The sequence below is a fragment of the Typopeltis vanoorti genome, chromosome 19, assembly GCF_054136105.1.
Source record: "Typopeltis vanoorti isolate ZY-2024b chromosome 19, IOZ_Tvanoo_1.0, whole genome shotgun sequence".
NCBI classification, from domain to species: domain Eukaryota; kingdom Metazoa; phylum Arthropoda; class Arachnida; order Uropygi; family Thelyphonidae; genus Typopeltis; species Typopeltis vanoorti.
Window position 1 is genome coordinate 89,081,647 of NC_143567.1, and position 19,096 is coordinate 89,100,742.

Here is a 19,096-nt window from a genome sequence, read left to right on the forward strand (position 1 = left end):
ATTATTATTATTATTATTATTATTATTTTGACACCTCCAGGGAGTCCAAAGACTCATCGAGGGAGAGTGTGCCGACAGCATCGAACGATTGGTCCCCTTCCAACTACTAACCGCGCTCAAACATACTTAACTGAGCCATTAGTAGCAGAGGCTCTACCAATGGCTCAGTTAAGTATGTTTGAGCGTGTAAAAAGTGGGCAAAATAGCACAAAGAATTGCTTGGATGATATAAAAGGTATTATCAAATAGAGAGAGGAAAGTTATCACTTTTTAAGACTTGGATACAACAATAGACTATTGTTCTGATTTTGACAGACTGTTTGGGTTTTCTGGGGATGAGGGGGTAGTGGAGGATGCAGATGCCAGTGACTAAAATGGAGAGTGAAATGCTTCTATATAGCAGACTGAAAGTTTACATAGTACAAGATTTGGTTGATAAGAGGAAAACAATAATATTGTAGAAATACAAATTACTATGGGGTTTATAAGATATATGTAAGAAATAATTTTTCAATACATGACAGGAGGAAACAACAGAGGAAGCATGACTGGTATGAACAAAGGATCACTCCTGGAATAAGAATGATTAGTAAGGAAGATATGCAGAAAGAATCAGCAATGATTCTTAGGAACTGGATTATAACAATAATACTTGCAATGACAGTTAGACTCCAACTATTATACCATAACAAGAATCGGTATGTGTGCAATTCAACACAACAATCTTCCAATAGTTTAATCATAGTAAGTATGGTCACAGTATCACATAAGATGTTTCACGTGACTTCAAAATGTTCAACATTTGAGTCTAACCTACACCACAAATATGCAGAATGTAAAGACCAAAAGGACTGTTTTCATATGTACCTAAGAATGTGCGTTCACACACACACACATTTTATGTGATGTATATAAATCTATTTTAGTTTCTTCCTATAACCCAATACCCCGTAAAGGATTATGATCCTTAATTGGTTTTACATTAAGGATCATAATCCTTTATGGGGTATTGGGTTAATTTTTCACAAATCGGTTCAGTTTTAAAACTAAAATACTGATTTGAAGCAGTGTATTCTTGCATTTCTGTTGTGAATAATATGTAGATCTATTCTTTAGAAGCAGAGAGTTATTGCATTGACTTCTATTGTTGTTTTTGAAGGAGTCAACAATGCCAAATGTAAAAAATAGCTATTACAGTATTAATTAGCGTTTTTTTTTTAATGTTGCTCTCACCCACAAAAGGTTATTTGCAAACCTATGGTATATTTTATGCAGTTAGAATTGAAGGATGTACAGGAAGATGGTTTAATGTTAAATCTGGTGTGAGACAAGGATGTATATTATCCCCTCTGTTATCCATTATCTATATGGATCACATTATGAAGGAAAGTGGCATTAAACCTGATATCAAAATTGGAGATGCTAATGTCAGCTCTTTGCTTTATGCGGATGATGTTATACTTCTAAATAAATCCACTACAAGTTTGCAAGATTCCCTGACTAAGTTGAATAACGGTTGTAATAGTTATGGTATGAAGATCAACAATAACAAGACAAAGACAATGAAAATAGACAGAAGCATTGAAAATATCAACTGCATTGTGAATGGAGAACCTATAAAATAAGTAAAACATTTCAGCTGCTTAGACACAATTTTTAGTGAAGATGGTAAATTATATATGGAAATAGACAACAGAATCAACAAAGCTGGTATGGAAGGAAGTTAACTGAATAAATTTATATGGAATAAGAGAGAAATTAGTCTAAACACTAAATTAGCTGTATACAAGACAGTGTTCAAGGCAATTTTAACTTATGGATCTGAGAGCTGGGTTAGACATAAAATCCTTGACCAAAGACTAGAGACCGCAGATATGAGAGTCCCGAGAAAGATTAGGGGTGTGAACAGATGGCATCAATGGCAATATCATATTAAAAACGAGGATATCAGGAAAGAACTTGACATTGTTAGCATCCAGGAATGTGTTAGCAGAGCTAATCTCAGATGGTATGGAACAGAATGGGAAAGGAAAGATTAGTAAAACAAGTGTTCTCTGCCAAGTTGGCAGGAAAAAGATCCAGAGGAAGACCAAGATATAGGTGGATTGATACAGTAAAAAGTGCCTCAGAAGGCAAAAATATAAGATCTGATAATGTTGGAGTCTTGACAGGTAACAGATTGATTTGGAGGAAAATTGGAGATAGAAAGTTAGTGGTGACATAAATTTTTCATGTAGTACTATCATATCCTGTACACCCCCTTTTGCTACGTCAGGAATTTGGTGATGATGGTACATTTTGGACAGTGGATGCGCTAAGGATTTTTTTCTGTTTTATCAAATTATATATATATATTTTTTATTTATAATTTATTTTTTACATAGTCTGGAACCCCTTTAGATACCAAACATGGAATGTTTTCAAGTCATTTCAGGCCTCCAATAAGAAGGGTGGTAGTCTCACACAAGGTGATTAAATTCATCTCCCATCTAAAGAAAATCACAAACATCCATGCTCCGAGCAGGATTCAAATTCACTGCCTGTTGGTTGGAGAGTGGTATATAACAAAGTTTAAATGAAAATCTTAAAACATTCTCTACACAGATTCAAGTTAATCAGTAAAATTAAAATTACTGTACCAGTTTTCTGGCTTCAGCTCCACTTTTTATGCGAACAGGATGCTGTGACAGCACAGTTGCAGCTTTAACATAAGCATTGTATTTATAAATGTTCCTGCTTACGTTCTTTTCATACTCTGCTATTTCTGTAATAAAAATTAAAAACTCACATTGTTATATACTAATCAAACTTTTAAAACTTTGCAAAGCAATAATTTTGTTTATTACTTGGTTTTTCACTTTAATTTCATAGTCTGATTTTCACTTTAATCTCTCTCTTTTTTTACTTTTTACTTTAGTTTCTTGCATCATTTAAATTTGATGTAAAAAAGGTGTTGGATTTTTCAATGTTTTCTTACTCTTATACAGCCTACAAGCAAAAGAATGAATTATCAATTTCTCAACAGGAAGATTCTTTCTGGAATAGGAAAGTGACTAATATAATACGGAGAGAAAAATTAGAATACAAAATGAGAATATCAAGGAGGTCTTTCAACTAAGTGGTCAGTAGGAGGAGAAATAACTTTGAACAGATCACTATTATTATAACCAGACCTCCAAGGAGTCAAACAACTCTCATCATGGGAGGTACACACACTGTTATACACAAAGCCCATCAAACTGCTTTAAACTTATTCAATGTGTTTGCATTCACCACAATGTTAAGCAATGCATTCCACTCACCAACCACTCTCCATGCAAAGAACCTGCTCCTTATGCCCATACTCACACTATCCTTATAATACAGCTTCCAGGTGTGTCCCCTTGTTTTATCCCCTTCTCCCATTTCTATAAAAAAATTTTTCCACATTAATCTGGTAACAACCCTTTACCAACTTAAATGTCTCAATCATATCCCCTCTCTTCCTCCTATTCACAAGGCTTTGCAAACTGCATTCCCTCAATCTGTATTCATATCCCATCCCAAAGAACAATTATAAGCTTAGTCAGTCTTCTCTGGACCCCTTCCAATATATCTTCATCACCATAAACACCATCTTGTCTTCTCAACTTCCTCCAAAATTTCCCCACCAAGTGTATACTTTGAATCCCATTGTTGCCTACCAAATTTCAAGTGTTACAAAGTGACAGTTCCATACTGTTGCCCACTCAGACAATATATTATTCTTCTTGTAAGGCCACAACATCTGTTGTGTATACCAAAATAAACAATTGTATATCACCAGTCAAACCCATCCCACTATCATTAATATACAAAGTAATGTACAGTGGGACACTGCTCTCCCATACCAACTTGCTTATACCTATCTGGGAGCCAGTTGTCTATACAACAACTCACTATTCTATCATCCCATCCCATGTACTCCAGTTTAGTTACCAACTTGTGGTGTGTCAATCTATCAAAAGTTATACACATAGTCAATCTATCATTACTATCTAACAGAGATAGTAGTGATGATAGTTTGGTCTACCTTTGCTACGAGTTGCCCGGTATTACACCACCTTACCTCAGTCCTGAAGATATTTTCAGGCGCAAACTTTGTTTGCTCACACTTGGATAAAGGATTAAACTAAATTTATTATTTCAAAATCTATCAACAGCTTTGCAAAATCTAAGTATACTACTTTATATGCATCTCCCTTGTCCAATACATTTGTAACCTTGTTATAGTACACAATCAGGTTGGTAAAACACGACCTCCATTTAACAAAACAGGTAGGTTTAGCAAGATGATGCTAATGCTCTGGAAGATTCCCTTAAGACATGTGGTGATGTGGATATAATTGGTTAAAATAGACCAAACTAATGACTGGGATGTGGATGCCTGATTTAAATAATCAGGAGCATACTGGAAAAATTACAGTAGTACATAATCGTGTGGAAAAACATGTGCTATTATGTCAAGAAAGGAGCACCCTCCAAAATGCTAAAATGCAAAACTATTTCTGCACTGAAATGACTAATGTTATATTAACTAATGTTCTATTAACTAATTACAAAAGACCACACCACACATTTACTGAAAACTCGAATTGGAAATTAATTCCAGCTATCACAAGGATTTTCACCAGCCCATAAATGCTCATTATTAGTTATTCATATTATTTCAAGTAATCATCAATTCATTTATGAATAATATGTACCTACATCCATCAGGATGTGCAAGTATCTAACAACAGTTCATCCATGGATCATGATCAATTCCGCTTCTTTGAGAAGTTGTACTTATTGCAAATAGTATGGTTATAAATGCATTTTATTCAGTACTTCAAAACAGTGATTTTACAAACATCATAACAGACAGATCTTCACTGAATGTTTATGCCAAGACTGCACTGTAGTACTAGAAGCACATTATTTTAAACTCGATAAATAATGCTGTTCACATACAATGCCAAATGATCCAATTTCATTATTATTATTATTTTATTACCCAAGACCTCATGGAGTCAAAGACTCATCTGGGAGGTCCTTTTATAATACACACAGCTCATCATCACGTGCTTTAAACACGTTCAAATTCTCTGCAGACACCACACCCTCAGGCAAGGCATTCCAATCATTCACAACTCTGCATGAAAAAAACCTACTCCTCAATCCCCTGCTCACACCTTCCTTAATCAATCACTCTGTTCATGCCCCTAATCTTTCTCAGGACTTTCATATCTGCAGTCCCTCATCTTTGGACAAGTGTTTTACTTCTAACCTGGCTTCCAGATCCATAAGTTAAAATTGGTTTAAACACTATCTTGTATACAGCTAATTTCTCTCTTATTCCATACCAGTTTATTCAGTTGACTTCCAACCATAGCAGCTTTGTTGATTCTGTTGTCTATTTCCATATTTAACTTACCATCTTCACTAAAAATCATTCCCTAAGTAGCTGAAATGTTTTATCTATAAGTTCTCCATTCACAATGCAGTTGATAATTTCAATGTTTCTACCTATTTCCATTGTCTTTGTATTTTTAATGCTGACCTTCATACAATCTGACTCCAGATTTAACATTAAACTATCTTCCTGTACTTCCTTCAATTCTAACTGCTGACTTACAACTCAAATAAAGACTAAGTATTGCTTGATATAATGCCCCATTAACACAATATAGCATTTTGGGATAGCTTCTCTCTTGGCACCTTATGACATGCCTTTTCCAGATCTACAAAACTTAAATACAGATCTTTGTTAGATTCCCATGATTTTTCAATGGGAATATAACAAAAAAAAATCCATCCCTCTGTCCAGGCCTCCAGTTGTAAAGTGAAAATCTGATCCTGACAGTCTCTATTTCACCTGAATCCAGCTTCTTCTTCACCAAGTATCTCTTCCATAATCCTTCTCAACCGTTCCTCAAGTATACTTGCATATATCTTACCAGGAACACTCAGTAGTGAAATGCCTCTGTAATTCTCACATTCAGTTTTATTTCCCTTTTTATATATGGGTACTATGAGAGTTCTGCTCCAATCATCTGGAATTCGTCCTCTGTCCAGGCCTTCTGAACTATGCAGTGCAGCCACTGTATGAATTTCTTTTATACTTGAGCATTTCTGGTCAAATATCATCTACTCCTGATGCCTTTCCACATTTCAGGCATTTGATGGCTCTTTCTACTTCAAGTATGGATATGTATTCCTGACTGCATGCCTGGTCAGTGTTTTTTACCGCCATGCTATCATCACTGCTTGTTTCATTTAGCAGTTTTTCGAAGTATCTTTTTCACCTGTTTTCATGTCACCTTTATCATCTCTAATTCCATTTACAGCACTCTTTCCTCCATTTCTGAGCTTCTTCAACAACCTCCAGAATATCTTGCAACTTCTTGATATTTATTTTCTATGTTCTTGCCAAAGTCCTCCCATGACTTTTGTTTAGTCAGTTTTAAACAGTGTTTAGCTTTCTTACATTTGTCTCTGTATTCTCTAAGAGCACAAGCTGACTTATTTCAGCTTGTGCTCTTCAGGAACTTTTGATATGCTTTCTTCTTTTCCTTCACTGCCTCTTTAACTTTCTGTGTCGACAATGGAGTTCTGATTTTTCTATCCTTGCGCACAACCTCACCACATGCCTCTCTGCCTGAATCAGTATTTTCTTCAGGGCTTGCTACTGAAGAAAACACTCATCTCTCAAACGCTTTCATTTTTTCTTGAATAATATTTGTGTATTTTAGTCTACAGTTCACATCTGAGAGCTGCTCAGCTTTTATTCTCTTTAAAAGTTTCTTACATGTTCTTCTTTTCAATATGAAATTCAATTTTATTGTGCTCAAGAATAAATGATGATCACTTCCAATTTCAAATCCTCTGTACACTCTGGTGTCCTGCACCAGTGGGAAAACATCACTATCAACAATAATAGTCAATGAGACTTCTCTTTTTCCTTGCCTCTTCTCTCCATGTGAATTTGTGCACATTTTTATGTTGAAACATGGTGTTAGTAATAACCAGTCCATGTCCTGAGGAAAAATCCAACAGGTATTTGCCATTATTATTAGCTTTGCTCTTTTCTTCAAATTTTCCCAAAATATGTTTATGTGTCTGACAATCATTTCCTACTCTGCTGTTTAGATCCCCCAACAAGGACCAACTTTTCCTTTTTCATTGTGTCAGTCACTTTCTCTAAAGCCTCAAAAAATTCCTCTGCTTCTACCTTAGTAGAACCTTCTGTGGGACAATAGGTACAAATAAGTCTCATTATCCAGTTCCCCATTGTCATATTTGCTTACATCACTGTACTTGAGACTACCTGCCATTTAAGAAGATTAGCCTCGTATTTAGTGTTGAATACTATGGCTACTCCTTCTTTTCCTTGATTGTCATTGCCTGAATATCACATTTTGTATCTATTGCTCGGAAAGATTTCAACAGCTTTTATCTTTTTTGTTTCAGTCACCCCTATTATTTCGATCTGGTACTTATCCAATTCCTCAGCTAGCTTCATTTCTTTGTCATTCAGGCTTCTTATGTTGATAGTATCGATCTTGAACTCTGGTGATGTTGGGGTAAGTTTTAGGATTTGTTCCAGTAGCTGACTTTTCGCTGTTTGTCCTGGTTTCTTCGCAAAAAGAACAGGAGCCTTATTTAACCAGGCGATGCCCTAGCCGGCATGAAATTCTGTCATGCACCATCATTTGAAATATTGGTTTAAGCCAATAAGAATACAATTTGGTCGGCGAAATCCCAAATTGCCAGCCCATCCTCATCCATTCAAAATCCAGGTAGATACCTAACAGGGTGCACCACAAGAAGGTGAGGATTGGACATTAGGTCAGAAGCCCTGGTCAGCTCTCCGCATTCCTTTGAAGGCTATGTGGAGGTCTCCTCTCAGTTATATAGCTTTATCTCTTAAGCACCCTGATAAGGTGATATTTAAGTTGCAATTCCATCAGGTTAGTGAACTGGATTGGAGATTGGCTGTCTGATAGATAGCAGAGAGTTATGTATAAAGGAGCAGTATCAAGGGAAAATGTCACTAGTAGAGATTCCACAGGGCTCTGTAATGTTTAACCTTTGTGTCACTGATGCTGAGTATTGCAGGGGATATTCAGATGTTTGCAGATGAAATGAAGTTGGGAAGAGTTATTAGTGATAGTGCCGATGTGGCCCTTCAGGAGGATTTGAGTAAGCTGGACAAGTTGACAAATGAAAGGAGATATCAGTTTAATGCAATGAAATGCAAGATCTTAAAATCTGAGGTCAATTGATAGAAAATGGCATCCCTATTGGGATGGGAGGGGGGGACTAAAACTAGAAGTAAAAGATGCAGGGAATCTCGGAATGATGATTGACAGAAATTTGAAGTTCAGGAGACATTGTGAAGGTAGTGAAGATAATCCACAGGATCATTGCAATACTGAGTAGGATGCCAACCAACAGAGATAAAAGAGTGTTGATTCTGTTGGTGATTCTATAAAGGCTCATTAGAGCCTTTTATACAACAATCACTGGATTGTTGTGCTCAGATATAGCCACGTGGATTTAAAGGGAATAAATTAACATTGGAGAAACAGAGGTGAATAACAAAAACTGATATCAGAGCTGTACAATATTAGTTATGAGAAAAGACTTAGGGTATGCAAACTTCAGAGTTTGGTGAATGGAATACAAAGTGATATGACTGATACATTTAAAATGTTGAGAGGCAGTTACAAGAATGATACTGGGGGAGACCTTTTATATTGCAGAACAAAGGGAAGAAAGAAGAGCATGAGGCCACACCTTAGAAATTGCAAATCAAAGTGAGTAAGAGGTGGATTTTTTGCATGGAGAATGGCTAGACCATGGAATGCATTGTTTGATAGAGTGATAAGAGTGCAACCAGTGAATGAGTTTAATGCATAGTACAATAGAAAAAATCTCATAGCAATGTACCTAACCCTGCTCTCCTACTATAGCACCCGCTAGATTTTTTTTTTTGCTGAAAGAAAACTATATTAAATGGACAACTTTTCAATACAGAAGTGTTTCATGAAGATGGAATTTGGCAATAATTCCTCAACTGGAGCAAGAGGGTGAGGAGTGGTTTCTTCGCATGGAGGGTGGTTGAACCATGGAATGCATTGCCTGATGGAGTGGTGAGAGCAAGAACGGTCAATGAGTTTAAGGAGTGGTATAATAGACTTTGTGTTTCTTAGGGGGGGACCTCCCACGATGAGTCTTTTTGACTCCATGGAGGCCTGAATAATAATAATAATAAAAGGATAAATAGACTCAATACATGTACAGTGGAAGGAATCATGTTGAACTTTTATAACAAATAAGATTGTTTATAAATAAATTACAGAAAATCTGAGTTGTATCTCATAACATTTAAGTAGCATTTCATTCTCTGAATGTAAAGATGTTACATTTATGGCTGTCTTAGTATCCACATCAGTAAGTCTGGTGGATAATAAGACACAGATAAAACAAGTTTTATGTATTGTTTCAGGCATTACTTCTCTCACAATAAAAACTATTTGCTATGCAAAAATATAACATCTCCATTCTAATATAAAATGCTTCTCCCCATATTTGGGATTGAGCCTTAACCAAAAAATTCTTTCTTTCCATGAAAGATCAAGTTAATTAATTAATTAATGAACTTTCTCACATTGATTTTCTATAATAGATCTCTCCCTTTCTTTAGTATTGTGTTTTTCACATCTATTTCCATGGGTATTGTTCATGTGAAGCAGCACTTATTTCTCCACTTTTTTCAAAACTTGTTAATAATGCAAGCATATTGTCCATCAAAAATATAACTGTTAACCTTCCATTCATCTATCCATTCAAGTAACCAACACCATTCCATTCAGGTTAAGCTGCCAAGTATATGAATATCAGATAATCATCAACAGATACCAAAATATTGTGTACTATGACAGGAAACAGGTACTGTGTCAGAAAAACTGACAAACGAAGCATAACAAGATAAAATGCTATTCAGCTTCTATACTGATGATATGGCAAATGATTTAATGGGAGCAGATATGCAATTGCTTGACAATAATGCAAAAATGAGTAGTCGAAAAGAAAAAAAAATCTATATCTTTCAAGAGGATATAAAAATAAATTAAAGATGCCATGAAATTATATTCTTGGTTTAATCCTTTATCCATGTTTAAGAAAACAAAGTTTGTTCATTAAGTAACTTCACAACTGGGCAACTCGAATATAGAGACTAATGACTTCACATCACTTGCCTTAAGCATCCCATAATGCAAAGCACATATCCATGCAAGCATGTAAAATGTTATGCATTATGGGAAGAGTCACTATCCTGACTGTCACCAGTTTTGACCTTAATGAGGTCTCCTCAGTGGGAGCCAGACCCCAAAGTGACACCAAGGTTGAAGAAATGCAGAAGTCATATTTCCATATACAAGTAGCCAAAAGGTGTCACACCATGTTACTAAAATACTCTGGATTAGAGATAGATGTTGAAAGATTTTCCCTTGTTTGCTTACACTTGGATAAAGGATTAAACAAAGAATATAATTTTCTTTCCATCTTTAATTTATTATTATTATTATGTGACACCTCCAGGGAGTCCAAAGACTCATTGAAGAAGAGTATGCCAACAGCACTGAACAATTGATCCCCTTCCAACTAACTGCACTCAAACTTACTTAACTTTTTTTTTTGCAAGCCATTAGTAGCAGAGGCTCTACCAATTGACCAACCTTTATTATTATTATTACGTGACACTTCCAGGGAGTCCAAAGACTCGTCAAGGGAGGGCACTTACTCTACAAATCTATGTCTCCACCACTCAATCCACCAATTACACCATTCACCGCCCACCACAACTAACTACTAGTATTTTCACAGACAATCACAAACATCCATGCCCACAGCAGGATTTGAACCTGCTGCCTTTTGGCTGGAGAGAGGAAACACTAACCCCTCGGCCAACCAGGCCGGCATGTATAGTATAACCAAGTGGAAAACCTTTCAACAGGTAAGAAGGTTAAATAAGGTAGATGCAAAATGGATGAATAAAGAGATTAAGCATGCGATACCGAGAAAAAGGGTTATGGAGGCAGCATAAGAGAATTGGAAATAACCAATTCCATGAGGATTACAAAGACCAGGTAAGGCAGGTGACTTGGTTGGTGAGGGTAGCTAAAGTGAGGTATGAACAGCAGTTAGCTATGAAGCCAAAAAGAATCCTAAGGAGTTCTTTTGATATGTAGCCAGCAAAAGAAAGAATGATTATGGAAGGATGACATTGATTGGAAAAAATGGTATAAAGACAGTTGTTGCAGAAGGTGTGGTGGAGATACTTAATGGCAAGAGGTGTATGAAGAGTTGAACAAACTAGATGTTAATAAGGCTGTGGGACTTGATAATATATCACCATGTATTCTGAAGGAATGCGCCAGGGAGTTCACGGCGGCCTTGACATATTTTTTTAATACGAGTCTTGCACTGAGTAAAGTTCCTAAGGAGTGGAAAGAGGGCAAGATTGTGCCACTTCATAAAGGAGGTGATAGAATGCAAGCATCAAACTAGGCCTATCTGTCACAAGCTTCTCCAACTGTGCAGTTAAGTTGTTGGAGAAGTTTGTGAGAACCAGGACCCAGAATTGGGTTAACAACAATGGTATTATCTTTGATGGACAGCATGGATTTGCTAAAGGGAGATCATGTTTTAGTAATCTACTTATTTATTACAATAAGATGGCTGCTTCCTTGGACAGAGGAGAAGGATACACAGTAATATACTTAGATTACCGCATGATAAGTTTGATCATTGAACTAGAGCGGGTGGGGTTGGATATTAGATTAGTGCAGAGACTCATCAAGGGAGGGCACTTACTCTACAAATCTATGTCTCCACCACTCAATTGATAATAACCAACACCCAACACCATTAACTACTCGTATTTTCACAGACAATCACAAACATCCATGCTCACGGCAGGATTCGAACCTGCAGCATTTTGGCTGGAGACAGGATATGCACTTCGACTGACTAAAGTAGATTGAGAATACCTTGACTGACTAAGGTAGATTGGAGACTGGCTATCTGACAGGTATCAACAAGTTGTGTATGGGGGGGGGGGAGATATCCAGGAAAAGGAAAGTCACTAGTGTACCTCGTGGGGTCTGTTTCAGGGCCATTACTGTTTAACTTGTATATTGATGATATTGGTGAAGATTTCGATGGAGATATTCAGTTGTTTGCAGATGATACAAAGTTGGGATGAACCACGAAGAGTAGAGAAGATGTTGTGGCCTTGCAAGAAGACTTGAATAAATTGAGTGATTGGGAATGAGAATGTGAGTTCAATGTTGCAAAATGTAAGGTTTTAAAATTTTTGAAAACCAAGATTGGATGCAAAATTTATGCTTGGTGAGGATATATTGTCCAAGGTGGAGGAAATAACAGATCTGGGGGTGATAGTGGATTTAAAATTTAGGGAACACATAGACAAAATTGTGAAGACAACACAAAAGCTTCTGGGAATGATGCAGAGGACACTGACGTGTAGAAGTAGGGAGATTCTTGTTCCATTGTATAAGGCTTTGATTAAGCCACACATGGACTATTGTGCCCAGATTTGGTCACCTGGTTTTCAGAAGGGCGAAGAGATGTTGGAAAGGGGCCAGAGGCAACTGACTAAGGTAGCTTCTAACCTCTGGAATGTCAAGTATGAGAAAAGATTGAGAAGATGCAATTTGCAGAGTCTGGTGGACAGGAGGAAGAGGGGAGATATGATAGAGACCTACAAGTTAGTAAGGAATTGTTATAGGATCAATGCTGGAGAGGTTCTACAGAAAATAGTGGGAGAACCACAGGTCATCCCTGGAAACTGTATAAAGAGGGCATGAGTAGGGGAGTGAGAAGCAAGTTTTTTCATGTAGAGCTGTGAATGATTGGAATGCCTTGCCTGAGAGTGTGGTGTCTGCAGAGAATTTGAGTGTGTTTAAAGCACGGTATGATGAGCTATGTGTATGATAAAAGGACCTCCCAGATGAGTCTTTGACTCCATGGGGGCTTGGGTAATAATAATAATATTGGTAAGACCACAGGGTAATGTGTGGAAAGCAAGAAATAGAGGGATGAGAGAGAGGATAAAGAATCAAAATTCAAAAAAACAAATGGCATCACTAAAGATGACACAATACTATTGCAACAGCAATAAAGAAACTGACAGGTTGCAATAAGGAAATGGCTATTCCATTGTATTAAACACAGATCAAGAAATATCTTGACTGCTAAGCAGATTTGATCACCTGGATTTAATGATATATGACAAAATGGAAACAAATCACAAGTAATATATATAATACCAGTTCTATAGGGTACCGGCAACAAGAATTGATTGAGAAAATGTGTCAGAAGTATTATCCCATAGATTTATTATTATTATTACACCCTCCATTTAGTCAGCAGACTCATTGTGAGAGGTCCATTCAACTGACAACATATTTATTATACTAAATCTAAAAATCCTTAACACTCCTTGCATTAACAACATATTCTGGTAATGCATTCCATTCACTGAAAATTCTCCACATAAAAAAATCTACTCCTCACACCCCTCTTTACCTCACTCTTACATGATTTTCAAGGATGGCCTCTGGTTCTTCCCTCTCACCTTCTACTCTTTTTTTATAATCCTCTCTGATTAATCCAATAACATCCTCTCACTAACTTAAACATCTCTATCATATCACCTGTTTTCCTCCTATCCACCAAACTCTGCACTCACCATTTCTTCAACCTCTCTCTATAGCCAGTATTCCAAAGTCCTGATATTGTCTTAATCACTCATCTTTGGATCATCTCCAATGTCTCCACATCATACTGAAAACCAGATGACCTAATCTGAGCACAATAGTACAAGTGTGGCCTAACCAGTGCTTCATACAGGGGCAAAACTACTTCCTTATCATAGTGGCACTATGATGTGTAGTCTTTGCAACACTTGTAACATGCTCCCTAAACTTCAGTCTACTGACAACTATCACTCCCAAATCTCGAATCTTATCTACTTCCTGCTGTACAGCACCATCAATATAGTACAGAGCTTTATATTTCTGCACTCCAAAATACAATACCTTGCAGCTTATTAACATCAAAACTACAACCTCATTGCTCTGTCCATATCAAAAGTCTACTAAAATTTTCTTGAAGGAAATTAAAATCAGCAGTGCTACTTATAATTCTCTCCAGCTTTGCATCATCAGCAAACAACTGAAGATCCCCAGTCAGTCCACATGATATATCATTTACAAACAAGTTAAACAGCAAGGACCCAAGAACAAAATCCTAGGGTATGCCACTGGTAGCGCAGGGTTTTGATGACTCCTAAATATATATAACTAGTGAATTGTTTCCATTTATTTAAATCCAGATGATCAAATCTGCCAGCAGTCAAGATATTTCTTAACCTGTGTTTAATACAATGGAATAACCATTTCCATTTCCTTATTTCCTTCATAACCATTTCCTGCTTAGCTAATTTTCTCTAAACCTGATTTAGCCTTTCTCACCATACCAGTCAACATTCTTTGACTGCTCACAAATATTACACCCACTCAACCAGCTAGGCGCCGGCCTGGCTGGCCAAGTGGTTAGTGTATCTGCTCTCAAGCCAAAAGGCTGCAGGTTTGAATCCCACCATGGGCATGAATGGGTGTGATCGTCTGTGGAAAAACTAGTGGTGGTGGTCGGCGGTAGACAGCATTGGTGTAGCTGCGGTTAGTTGTAGTTGGTGGATTGAATGGTGGAGAGAGTTGTAGAGCAGGTGCCCTCCCTCGATGACTATGTACTCCCTGGAGGTGTCAAATAATAATAATATGATTACCCTGTTCTTTATATTCCCTCCATAATGTTTTATTTTATTTATTTTTATTTCTTTCTTTGCAGATATCACTGCTTAATTCCCACTTTGTTTATCCTAATGACCATGGCCATACAGTCTGTGGCTTCTCTAAAAAGCCCTGACTACTTACCACACACACACACGCGCGTGCACTGATATTCTTTCCTTTAGCTTCCTAAACCACATGGCACTGCTCTTAGATGCCTCCTAAGTCTGTCATAATTATAAGCTTTGGGGTTCAACATAAACTCTTTCTTGACAAAGAATTCAACAGGTTTAACAATCTCTCTGAACAAGCTTGTATGGTCATTTTCCCCAATTAGAGGCAGAGTAGCTAATGTGGCTATTGATAGATCATCTGAAAATTCTCTAACAGAAGAGAATGGGAGGGAGAGAGAGAGAGAGAGAGAGAGAAAAAAAACATCCATAAATGTTATATAAAGGTGTTCTGAGTAAGAAAGCACAGACCTGGTGTTTAAAGATCTTTCATATTTCACAAGCAGAAAAGACAAGTTAAATGGAGGCAAATAGTGCATCCCCACCATTAAAATTTCTAATTAATAATAAATTTAGTTTAATCCTTTATCCAAGTGTAGGCAAATAAAGTTTGCACCTGAAAATATCTTCAGGACTGAGGTTGGAAGTTTATTTTGCACTTGGTTAGACTATAATAAATTTAGTTTAATCCTTTATCCAAGTGTAGGCAAACAAAGTTTGCACCTGAAAATATCTTCAGAACTGAGGCAAGGTGGTGCATTTGTTGGCAACTTGTAGCAAAGGTGGGTCTGTCTCCCACTGATGAGACCTCAATAAAGGTCGAAACTGGTCTGGGTAGTTGCCCTTCCCTTAACATAGCATTATACATGTCTGCAAGGAGATGTGCTTTGCATTATGGGAGATACTAAGACAAGGAGTGATGAGAGCTTGGTCCACCTTTGCTACGAGTTGCCAACAAATGCACCACTTTGCCTCAGTCCTGAAGATATTTTCGGGCACAAGCTTTATTTGCCTACACTTGGATAAAGGATTAAACTAAATTTATTATAGTCTAACCAAGTGCAAAATAAACTTCCAAAAACTTTCTAATAGTTAGTGTTTTTTTTGTTTTTTTTAAGTTCAAACTGTCTTTTTTTTTGTGAAATTACAACTTTAATATATTTATTGCTTCACATTTAATGTTAAATATTACGAAAATAATCACGTTTATAATATTCAGTTTTTATATAAAATGAAATCTTATACTGATATTTTTGTTTCCTAGGAAATGGTTGGTTATAAAAGTAGTAAAATTTTTCCAAGTAAAAAAAAAAAAAAAAAAAACCGTTTTAATCGCCAGTGCTTGGATTACTTAGATTGTAGAATCTTTGTATAATATATTACAGATTACTCTAGTTATCCAAATTTGATTCAAGCGTTACAAAAGGGAAGAACGCTATGCAGTCTATAGCAGGGGAAGGGGGGAGGAAATGGAAACAAATTTCGAAAAAATATCAAGGTACTTTATAAATTGTCTTTGTTTTTTATACAAATAAAAATAGATATAAAAGTATACTACAACGAAATTACAAATAGTTTTCTCAACTACTGCACAAAATCCATCAATCTGTTATTAAAGGGTATTCGAAGATAACGGAAGTAGCACTGAAAAAAAAAAAAAAAAAAGCAATTGGTCACATTAAAACAATAGCCTTTTTGCAACTTTTAATGCCATTGTGACAACACAAACAATAAACATACCTTATCACAAAGAAACTTTAAAAAATATTAGAGGTAACTAACCTAATAGAAAATCGCAAATATCGCTGTTTGGATTTTTTGATGATGCTTTTCGCTTGGGCATTTTCCCCACTCCCCCCAAAAAAAGAGTAAAGAAATTTAACATAAATATGATAACTGGTGTTCAATTATTAAAAACTGCTCTCTGAAAGATAATCTTAGGGGAAAAAAAACGAACATTATAGAAGGAACTAAGGGATGTTTACAAAACTATAATTAGAAGGTATGAAGCCGTTGACTTCAACATGAAATCAACAGCAAACATTACTATTCAAACTGCTGCTATGATAAAAACTGTACTATAGAACATCTCACCACGTGCAATTGCTAAAGCAGAAACGAATATAACGCGCGTAGGCAAATTTATCTTTTACATGTGTAAACGGGAAGTAATAAACAGTTATGTGTATTTCTACCTTTACCACCTGCCCCAAGAATATCAGCTATGTAGGAGGGGGGAGGCTGAGATTAATCATAAATAAATATTAGCGGAAGATATATGCTGTATATCTACGTATCTGCTGATGTCTTTTATTTCCCATAGCTATATTATTTGGTCACAGATATGTGATCACTCCTAATCTAGTATGTATATGATTTAGAAATCAGAAACGATAGGCAATTCAGGGGTTAAACTAAATGGCTGCCAGTTTAAAAAGAAAACAAATGGCAAACAAATCAATACTTCAAAAACATACAAAGGAAACAGAAGATATGTTATTATTATTATTATTATTATTATTATTATTATTATTATTATTATTATTATTATTATTATTATTTACGGCATCGCGAAGGAGTCGCTGGAGACTCAAATCAACAATCATATACTCAGATCATATCAATGGAGCACTCGGGATTTAATCTGGGGTTGGGGGGGGGGGGAGTGAGCCGAGATAAATGGATGAAGATAATTTTAGCGCTCGGTACGCGCGAGCACTACTTCGTTCGCCTTGTGTTCACAGCGGCCGTGATTGCCGAGAGCTATAGGATATACCCACCTTATGTGACCGCTAATTCATAAGTAGCATAAAAATATAAGACACAACACAACATAAAAAAAAATGAATTTTAATTAGGAAAACATTTTTGGAATATTTTCTAGTTTTTTTTTTTTTTCCCTTTTCCTTTGCGAGTTCCAGAGCTCCTTTGTCCCCCTCTGGATGCACCACTAAATCCTATCATACCTCTTTTGGAATCAACTCAACGTCAGGGAATTCACAACCAATTCCGGCAATCCATTCAACTCACTCACCACTCTCCACGCAAAAAATCAGGTTGGCATACTGCACTCTTCCGCAACTTATAGGGATGGTTTCCAGTTCACTGACTGTTTGTCATATATATCACTACCAAACAAGTCATCATTATGGGTGACTTTAATTTTTCAAATATTGCTTGTGTAAACGAGAAATCTCATGATAAGAAAGAAGAGGAATTTATTGAATTGTTGCTAGAAAACTTTCTCAAGCAGCATGTGAAAGAAGGAACTAGAAGACAAAAAGTGTTGGATGTAATCATCGCGTCAGAAGGGGGTCTCTGTTAAGAATATGGCTATTTTACCACCAGTTGGTGTTATTGATCATACTGCGCTTTCTTGGGAAGTATTTAATTGTATTGATGTTCCGAATAGAAAAGGTTGCATATTCAATTACAAAGCTGGATATCATGATCAGCTTAGGAGAATACTATCTTTAGTCCCATTGGTATCAGTTACTAAATGTGAAAATGTCAGCAATGCATGGAAATCTTTGAAAAAGTGCTTAAATGAGATGGTATCTGAAGGTATTCCTACTGTTCGAAGAAAACATCAGTTAGGAGTGAATTGGATGCACAATCTTATTAAACAAGAGATCCACAAGAAGAAGTTGATGTGGAAAGAATATCGTGAGAATAAGAGAAAGAGGAGTTATTAAGTATATAAAGCTCAAGCCAGAAAAGTAACGAGTATTGTGCGGAAAGCTAAATCGGAGTATGAAAAGAAATTGGCCATGCAAGCCAATCCAAACGAATTTTATCTTTATGAGGCAAGCAAAAGAAAGAATGAATGTGAAAGAATAACTTTATTGAAAGCAGATGATACTCTAGTGTCGGAAGTGTGGTACTCTATTGGAATATAAACTCTTGACTTGGATCAGGGGATGATTGACAGAGAGGTATCAAAATGTGGGATACTGTGTGAATCTGCCAGATTTAAGGTGAACAATGGTGTACCTCAGAGTTCAGTCCTTGGGCCAATATTGCTCAATCTATACATTAATGACATCAGGAAAGATCTAACATCAGATGTGCAATTGTTTGCCGATGATGCGAAGATAGACAGGGCAATAAGGAATGCTACTGATATTCACCACTTACAAAACGATTTGAAAAGGCTCGAAATTTGGACAAACGAAAATGACTATCAGTTTAATGTTAATT

General features: G+C 36.4%; 1 protein-coding gene across 2 annotated transcripts in view; it reads right to left on the minus strand.

Moving 5' to 3' along the window:
* The window catches only part of LOC150096321 (DNA polymerase beta-like), a 219,894-nt gene extending 202,846 nt beyond the window's left edge, over positions 1–17,048 (minus strand). Inside the window, exons 1-2 of one of the 2 annotated variants that reach the window (XM_090408925.1) lie at positions 16,679–17,048; positions 2,640–2,764 (exon numbers count right to left, since the gene is read on the minus strand). In XM_090408925.1, coding sequence (XP_090265051.1) covers positions 2,640–2,764; positions 16,679–16,781 — 228 coding nt within the window. In that variant the 5' untranslated portion in view covers positions 16,782–17,048. The remainder of the gene's footprint in view (positions 1–2,639; positions 2,765–16,678) is intronic. The other variant, XM_090408924.1, reaches the window with a different exon arrangement.
* Between the last annotated feature and the right edge of the window lie 2,048 nt (positions 17,049–19,096).